The sequence below is a fragment of the Benincasa hispida genome, chromosome 3 (assembly GCF_009727055.1).
Source record: "Benincasa hispida cultivar B227 chromosome 3, ASM972705v1, whole genome shotgun sequence".
Lineage (NCBI taxonomy): Eukaryota > Viridiplantae > Streptophyta > Magnoliopsida > Cucurbitales > Cucurbitaceae > Benincasa > Benincasa hispida.
The window spans coordinates 35,973,766-35,983,274 of record NC_052351.1 but is presented as its reverse complement, the minus strand read 5'-3'; the positions used below and the strand labels follow the sequence as shown (position 1 = coordinate 35,983,274).

General features: G+C 28.2%; 1 protein-coding gene across 3 annotated transcripts; it reads left to right on the top strand.

Moving 5' to 3' along the window:
• The first annotated feature begins 5,081 nt into the window (after positions 1-5,081).
• On the top strand, positions 5,082-9,024 carry LOC120072896 (dof zinc finger protein DOF5.7-like). Of its 3 annotated transcripts, XR_005480618.1 has the most exons (4): positions 5,083-6,301; positions 8,028-8,161; positions 8,507-8,548; positions 8,773-9,024. XR_005480618.1 is itself a non-coding variant. In XM_039025428.1 (2 exons), the coding sequence occupies exon 1, from the start codon at positions 5,328-5,330 to the stop codon at positions 6,291-6,293; it is 966 nt and encodes a 321-aa protein (XP_038881356.1). In that variant the 5' UTR covers positions 5,082-5,327; the 3' UTR covers positions 6,294-6,301; positions 8,773-9,024. The 3 variants fall into 3 exon arrangements, 1 of the variants encoding a protein (XP_038881356.1); XR_005480619.1 differs by lacking the exon at positions 8,507-8,548; XM_039025428.1 differs by lacking the exons at positions 8,028-8,161; positions 8,507-8,548 and having other exon boundaries at positions 5,082-6,301.
• Positions 9,025-9,509: the final 485 nt, after the last annotated feature.

The following is a 9,509-nucleotide window of genomic DNA, read 5'->3' as shown; positions in this document are numbered from 1 at the left end:
CATCCATTGTTAGTGTTACTATGGTCTATTTAGCATGTATGAAAATGTCAAAATAATAACTTAGTATTTGATGGTATTTTGTGAATATGGGTATATCATCTCAACTAGCTATGCCATAGGAGTTTTAGAGATTTAACTTTTAACTACTAATTAAGTTAGGTTCAAGGTACTATACTTCACACAATTCAAGTAATAAGGTTAATTAGGAAGTGTGAAGTTCCTCTATAACTTATACAATAAAATTTAAAGTTGGTTATACGAACATTGAACAATTTTATTTTTAAATTTGGCTAAATTATAGAAAATATTCCTAAACTTTGTATTTTATGTCAAAAATACTCTGAACTTTCAAAAATTTCAAAAATATTTTTAAACTTTTAAAATGAGTTCAAAAATACCATTACCGTTAGTTTTTGGATGGAACCGTTTTTGTTTTGTGTCAAAAATACCTTAAACTTTCAAAAATTTTAAAAATACCCTTAAACTTTAAAAAAAAAAAAAATTCAGAAACACTCTCATTGTTATATGAATAGAAACTACTAATACCATTTTACTTTTCTATTTTTCATCTTTTTTCTCTCATCCCTTCTTCAATACTCTTTTATTCCCCTTTTTGTTAATCATTTGACATTTGTTTATCTAAAATAACTAAATAAATAAAATTACACACTTCAATTAAGGTATATAGACTATAATAAGAAGAAAGAGAATAAAGGAAGCACCATGAGATTTAACAACTTAAATGTTTTGACAAAGTTATACGTTAGTAGTTGAGTATGTGTTAATAGCCAAATACATTTTTTTTGTTTACTATTTATCGTTTTGGTATGTTCTACGAGAAGATCTTACTTTTGAAATTTTGTGAGATTTTATATTTTAACTTAAAATTTTGGTTGTTGAGAAAATTGGTGTAAATCAAGAATTGAAATTTTGAGAGAGAAATAAAAGTATCTAAATGAAAAAAAACGAAAATATCTTTATAATTTGCTTTTAAAATTGGAACTTTCGAATTTAAAAAAACTTCAAACAAATTGTTCATCATATTTAATGTTATGGGCATTTTTGAACTTTTTTTTTTAGTTTCAAAAATATTTTTGCATTGAGCTATTAACGATTTTTGTTCATATACTAACGTTGAAGCTATTTTTTAACTTTTTTTTTAAGCTAAGAGTATTTTTAAAACTTTTTAAAGTTCATGATATTTTTAAAACTTTTGAAAGTTCGGGGTATTTTTAAAACAAAGCTTTAACGGTTTGCATCGAATCTAACGGCATCTTTGTACCATTTTCTAAAGCTCAAGAATATTTTAAAAACTTTTGAAATTTTCAAAGTTACTTTTGACATAAAATACAAAGTTCAGAAACATTATTTATAATTTAACATTTAAATTTTAGGGTTCATTGTCCTTCCTTATTTTAAGCGGCAGGGAGTAATAGCGTGTATATATATATATTTATTTATTTATTGAGTTTTCTACGTAGAAGACCTTAATTATAGCCTCATATTACATAAATGTCATTTACATCCAATTTTCTACAAAGATGGCCTAAAGAGCTTGTTATTTTCACTAATGTTAGGGTTTATTTATTATTAAGGCCTCCCCATTTTTTCTACAAAATAAAACAAAAAGAAAAAAAAACATTTCATCTCTCATCTAAGGGATTTAAAATTTAATTTCCATATAAAAAGGAAAAAATAGTTCTTTTCTAAGTGCAAAACCGCAACTTCCCTCTTCATTCTTCAATTGAAAACTTTCAATCTTGTCCAAAAAAAAAAAAAAAAAAAAAAATCGATTCTTCCTTCTTCTCCATCAACACTATTCTTCCTTCCTCTCTATCAAACTAGGGTTCCAGCAAAGAAGGTATATTTCAAAGAAAACAATCGATTCGCTTTTGTTCTTAAATATTCAAGGTATATTTTCTATTCTATTTGTTTCTTCTTCGAATCTCTTTGTTTCTTTATCAATATCTAGGAAAAAAAAAGAGAAAAAAATCAATTATAAAACATCTTGGTTGAATATTGTATGGACATAGTAGATTTTCTAAAATTTCTTCCTCTTCCGCTCTTAAGAAGGCACACACAGTAGTTTTTACAATTTTTATGGTTTTGAGAATTGAAAATGGTTGATTTTTATGGTTGTATGTTTAGACCATAGTAGTTTTTACAATTTTTTTCTCTTCATCTACTCTTAAGAAAAAACATGCTACATATATATATATATATATATATATAACTTTGTATAAACTTTGTTGGTTTGTTCTTTTCAAATATCATTGAGAATAATATATAATTTTAATATAATGTATATACTATTGTTTATATATCATTTTCATGTTCTTGTTTTAGTAGGTCATAAATCATTCCCATAAATGTGTAACTATATACATCAAGTGATATGCTAAATTTTATATTGTAGTTCATACTTTTTAATGTGTGATATACATATATATAATACTATATAATGATTGATTATTTATTGAATTATGAATATACCCTAGTTATTTTCTTCTGTTCAATTTTATATTGAAATAATTAGAAGAACAATTTACACAATTTTGGTATAATGTATATGTTGTTGTTTAAGTATACCGTTTTCGAATTCACTATTTTAGTAGGTTCATAAACCATTGCTATAAAATGTAATATACATAAGGTGATATGCTATATATTGGTGTATATCTAAGTTTATTATAAATATATATGTAAATCTAAAAATAAATATAATACTTACCTATATATTCAAATTAAATTTTATAGGATAAAGAATAAATTCTAGAAGTTAAACATGTCAAACAAGAAAATGTGAGAGTGTCAACTTCATCAGACTTATACGACCGATTATTCAGAGATATTACAAATGATTTCATATCATTAAAGTTGTACTACCAAGATAAAAAATTCTAGAAAAAAAAAGAAATATGAACACAAATAGTTTCAATTGGAACATTGAAATATACCAAACACAATTGAAATATACGAGTGTATGTATGATATACATGACAATATAGATTATATGCACTTAAACAAAACGTTGAAGCACATTCTGTATATATACAGTGTGATGCCTAAATATCTAACATCCTATATAGATATACATAAAAAAGATTAATGTAACATTAGAATATTTGACATTAAGAAGACATAAAAATAAATCTATAAAATATACAGCAGAATGTAACGTGTAACACATTGTAATTGAATACTATGATATCTCTAACATATATAATTTAAATATACTCATGTATACACGAAATATTAGCTACCGTTTGGTAATTATTTTGGTCTCGTTTTGTAACAATTCAACCCATATATAGTGTCATATATTGATTACATTATAACACAGACACAAACACATATATATAATATAAGACAAATGTCGGTATATATTAATTTATTTGCATATACGAATATGTTATATATACACATAATTATATAAGAAAAAAAATATACAAAAACGAAAGAGAGCAAATAATTATGAAAACTAAATTATTGTAAAAAAAAAATTATGAAAAAGAAATTTAAGATCATATCGTAATTAAAATGAAGATTTAATAATTTTTTTTTATGAAAATCTTCTAGAATCAAGTCTCTAGGATTGTAAACCATACTTCATCCTCATTGGCATTATAAAAAAATCATCTACAATTAAATCTTTCCCAATTTAGAAACAAGCTTCTAAAATCAAATCTTTCATAAGTTTCCATACCTAATTTAATGTCAAATTGAATTCAAAAAATTAAATAGTTGACAATGTTTTTAATTATTTTTAATATTTTAATTACAAAATTACTTACCATTAATAATAGGGAGAGTATTACGAGGTTAAACTTGTTAAAAAAAATCCAAAAATCTAGCTATGAAATAAAATAAAAGTTTAGGACATTCGTAAAATATTAGTAGTGATGTAAGTTAATTCTATAAATCTTTTTTCTTTAAAGCAAATGTAATTATGGAATAGCGTATTTGATTATATATGTATATATATAGAATAGTGTAATTGATATTGTATACCGCTTTAAAAATAGTTTTAGGGAAAATACGTTGTTATATAATTACTTTTGGAAAAATTTAAATATTTCATCTAAAAACTTTATTTAAATAGTATCTTTGATGGTTAGATTAAGGTATAATGTTTTAACATGAATTGAGTTATATTCGATCAAGTTGATGCTTTTAATCTAAAATTGAAATTTATCAAACAAATCTTTGATAGAAAATTTCTAAAAACATATTTAATAAGTGAAAGCAATTATAGTCATCCATAAATGATATCTCAAACCCATACTAAGTCTTACATATATTTTTGCATCTTTAATTCATATCAGATTGTTTATATTAAATAAATGTAATTAATCTTAACTAATATTTTTTATTCGAAATAATTTGGACTTTCGATCTAAGGTGATCATTTGATCCATGCTCTTCATTAAGAACATAATACTTACTTATTTTGGGTGGAGATTTTGGTTAACAATAAATGTGCAATAAACCAACTTAATTATTATACATTTTGTTGGTGATATGAAAAATAGAAATTTGAAAACTATATAATTAATTTTTTTTTTAAAAAAAAAGCTATTTTTTTCAATGTTTCTTAATTTGTCTTAGCCCTTTTAGAAATTTAATATCAATCTACCTTGTTCATGTATGCTTATTAATATATACCTGAATACTTTCTAGGACTTTTAACATTTTTCATGAAATTTGGATAATTATATATAAATATCATATTTGAATTCAAACAAAATGGATTGAGTTTATAAACTAAAATAATATATTTTTCTCAAAAAATAAACTTAAATAATATATTTATCCAAAGAAACTAAACATAATTAAAAATTAAAAAAAAAATGATATAATTTGAAACGCACAGTCCAAGAAGTAATTTAGGAAGCAAGTTCACCAAAATTATTTGGATGATTCAATGAATCTCAAAACAAGAAGTAGAATTATCATAAATTCATTAACTTTGAATGAGGATTAATATTTATCTCTATCTCGGTTATGAAGTTTAATATTTAATTTAATATAGATTCCAATGAAAGCTGATAAATGTTAAAAAGAAAAAAAGAAACCCCAAGTTGTGGCATTTAATTTAAAAATCACAGAAGGCTTAGCTAAGGTTCCTCTTTGATGAAAATCACAGGCAGGCATCCACCTTCCTTTTTCTGTTCCCTCTCTTGTTTCCCATGCATCACTTCCAACATTTAATTCTCTTTGCCATCTCCACTACGAAACTCAACAACCCCGACAGCACTTCAACTATTTTCTCCCTCTTCTTCTTCTCCTTCTTCCCCACTTTCCTCTGTTTCGATTGCTAATTTCAAATGTTGCCGGAAAAACTACCGCCCGGTGGTTGCCGGCCGAAAACTGCTCAGCCAAAACCCACTTCAGATCATAATCAGCAGCCACTCAAATGCCCTCGTTGCGATTCCCCCAACACTAAATTCTGTTACTACAACAATTATAGCCTAACTCAACCTAGGTATTTCTGCAAGACCTGCCGCAGATACTGGACCAAAGGTGGAGCGTTGCGCAATGTTCCCGTCGGCGGCGGCTGCCGAAAAAACAAGAAACTCAAATTATCGTCGTCTTCGTCATCGTTGAGGCTTCCGTCGTCGTCCAAGGACGACTCCGGTTCGTCCAATCCGGAAATTAACCGGTTGGGTTTCTTCGTCAATGGGTTTTCATCGGGTCAATTTGATGGAAATCGAAATTCGTCTTTCTCCTCTGCTCCGACGACGGGTCTCTATGATCAGTTTGGAGTTTTTTCTCCCGATCAATCGAGAAACGTGAACTCCTTCATTCCTTCCACTGGATTTGTTAATTCACTGAATGTGGACACGAGTCTCGCGTCTTCGATCGAATCGTTGAGCTCTATGAACCAAGACCTTCACTGGAAACTGCAGCAGCAAAGGCTAGCTATGCTATTTGGACCAGGACAGAACAATCCCGCCATTGAAAAATACAGGGGAGTTTCCTCTCCAATCGCACTTGAAGATCACGGCCAAGAACTGAACCCATGCTCGTTTCGGAATCTGGGGATCTCGAAACCGGAGGCTTGCAATTCTTCAGATTTCAGTAATGCAAGAAAAGAAACCGTCGCCGTCACAGGAACCAGAGCAGGAGGAGAATCTGCGGCGGCCGATGAGTGGTTCTTTGGGGATTCTTATGCAGCCCCCTCATTGACTACGGGTGCGGCGGCAGCGGGATATAACTCCGGCGACAGCGGCGCCAGGTGCGATGGTGTTCAAGAGTGGCACGATTTGCATCCATACACCCATTTACCGTAGACAGGAAGGTAACCCATTCCCCCGGCCATAAAAAAACAAAAAAAACAACAAACAACAAACGTTGATATAAAAATGATCAACGTTTTGAGATGAATTTTCTGACGATTATTTGTTAGAAATTACAGAACAAAAGTGGATATGAATGTAAAATTGAAAGTACTCTAGAAACTTCAAATGATGATATTGAAATTATTATTAATATGCTGGAGTGTGTTTAAAATTTGAAATTAAATTCATAATATAATAATAATGATAATAATAATAATAATAATAATCAAACTTTGATGTAAAATTTGAAAGAAAAGCTCATGAATAATATCTCATTCAATGGGAGAGAAATACATGTCTTAAGTGAATTAAACACTTAGGTTATTCAGCTCTTAATTGAAATAAATTTCTTTTAAAGTACTTCTGCGGGCGTTAAAATGGACAGTAGAGATGAAAATCATTTCTATAAAGATGTTACTTTGAGTCCACGGTGTCGTTACGGAAAAATGGAACGCGTCGTTGTCATGGCATTGCCGTTATAATGTTTTATGGATTTTGTTGTTGCATGCATGCATTGCACTGAGTTGTGTTGATACTTTCGGCAAGAAACGCGTTATCTGCTCTTTTTCAAGGTCTCTCCCCTACATTGTTTTCTAGTTAACTTTAGGGTTAATCAGTTACACATATCATTAATTGTTTTTTCACATGATTATGAATATAGTAACACTTTCTGTTTTAGCTTACCATATATATATATATATATATATATATATACTGAAATCAAATTGATTATAGTTGAATCGATCTATTTACAAAGTTACCCTTCACAGTCTAACATCTTGAAACAAAATAAAATAATTAGGAGTTACTGTTCATGTTTAATTTTACGCTAATGTTAGAATTAGCTTTATTGTACTCATTTTTAAGATTAAACAAAATATAGGAAATCTATCTTTTTCAAAGCTATCATGCCCATCCGATTACAAGAGCATTTTTTTTTCAGTGTATTTGTTAAAGTAACGTTTATATGGTTGATTTAGTGCAGTGTGAGTTTAAATCAATTTGTTAATATATTAAGATTCAATTTTTTTTCCTTTTAAAGGTTAAGGCCCTATGTATTTCACTAAAAAGTTATAGTTTGAACTCCAACTCTTTTCAATATACACTAAAAAAAAAATACCGTTTTTACGAAAATAAAACATTGTTAAATGATAAAATTGTTAAAAAAAAAAACGATGAAAAAATCAACATCGCATGAAACATCACTAAAGCTCCGTCGGTAAATGCCTATTGCCATGATTTGTTAACAAATGTCATAGCTTGCGATGAATTTAAAAAACTTCGCAACTTGTCACTAAAAACAATCTCATTGCAAGGCATTTATGCAACTAAAAATCAATTTTGTTGCAAAGCTATTTAGTCGCAAAATTTTATCTTGTAACAACATTATTATTGCAAAATTTTATCTTGTAACAAAATTATTATTTATCTCTTATAAAGATGTTATCCACAGTCTGGCGGTTCGTGAATAAGTTTGCTGCAAAATGCTTTAAATTCTGGCCATCTTTTTTCCCTTTTAAATCTTACTACTTGTGTATAGGCCGTAAAGAGGTGGTGGTTATGGTAATGATCAATCATGATAATTATTGCGATGAATTACCATTGTATTTATTGTTCCTATGAATGTCCATGTTTAAATTTGTTCATATGTTTGTATCTTCTTTTGATATATTCGTTTTCTTATAGGAAACTTGTTAAAGATTTGGAGGAGAAGGTGGTTTTTTGTATTCTTTTGATTTCAAGTTTGCTTAATAAAGAACTAAGGTACTAAAATTTTGAGCTGTGATCATGAGAGGAAGGTGATTTTGAACAACAATAAGGTACTAGAATTTAAAGCTTGCTTAACTTCTTTCCGTAATCTGTTAACATTTGTCCCTTGTTGAAAGTGAAATATTTAATTTATGTGTAACTTTTATTGGTGTGTTAGTTTTTGATTTGTTTCTACAATTCTATTCTTATGTTTGCTTTGTCAATGACTTAGATTTGATAAATTTCAAGTTGCCAAGGTTTGTCACAAGTGTAATGTTAATATGGGAGACTACTTTTGTACTCTGTTATATACTTCTTGTTTGTTTAGTTTCACTTTCTTGAAAGAGTAATTTATTAAACTTGACCTTTTGTGTTAAGTTTCTCAACGCAAGTATTCTTTATTATTTGATTTTCAGAGTTAGTGGTCGTGAAAATTTCCTTCACGATGCAAAAATGTGGTATGTTATTTAACTCTTACTCTCTTCTTATAGTTTGGGATTGATTCAGAGTGTTTGAATTAAAGTTTAAGATTGTTCTGTTAGTTTTTGGTACTCTAGATTCACTTAGATCATTTCAAACTCTTTTTAAATGTTGAACCTAGTTTATAACTCTTGAAAACTCTTTGTTATAGTTTGAACTGATTCACAGTGTCGAATTAAGATTTAATGTTGTGTTTTATTAGGTCTTGCACAAATCCACTAAGGTGATGAAGCTCTCAAGCAAGTGGACGTTTGGTTAGTGACAAAAATTGTTGTAATGTAGTTGCTCGTGGAAATACCTTGTTGTATTTAATTTCTTTGTAGAAATTTTACTAAGTTTAGTTACTAGTTTGCTTATATTTGCCCCTTTGGGGACATTCAATAGTTTCCTTGTGTTTAGTTTCTTTGTAATGACGTCATCAACTTCATTCTTATATATAAAAGTTCTTATTGATATCTTTACCAATTTTGTGTTAAAATAAGATTAATGAATGATGGAAATCATGTGTGTAATGACAATGCTCAAATAAATAACAAACTATCAAAATATGTATTATATTGTGTCATAAATATGAAATTCTATTATACCAAGTAATAGACCAAGTGATAGTGCAAGTGATAGATGGGATAGTATTCTATCACTATCTATCAGTGATAAATTACTATCAGTGTCTATCATTAGAGAATAGATAAAAATTTGTTCCTCATTTCGTGTGATACATACACTAAATAATGTTATTAAAAATATACTTGCTAACATATTGTTTTTGTTGGGATGTATGCCATAAAACCTCATAGTTATATGTTATTTGAAATAATCGTTGATTATTTATTATTATATGCACTAATCCATTAAAGAAAGATCCAAAGTTATTTTTATGTAACTTAAACATGTATGTGGTTGACATACAAATGGATCATGTTTAACTAATAACCTAAA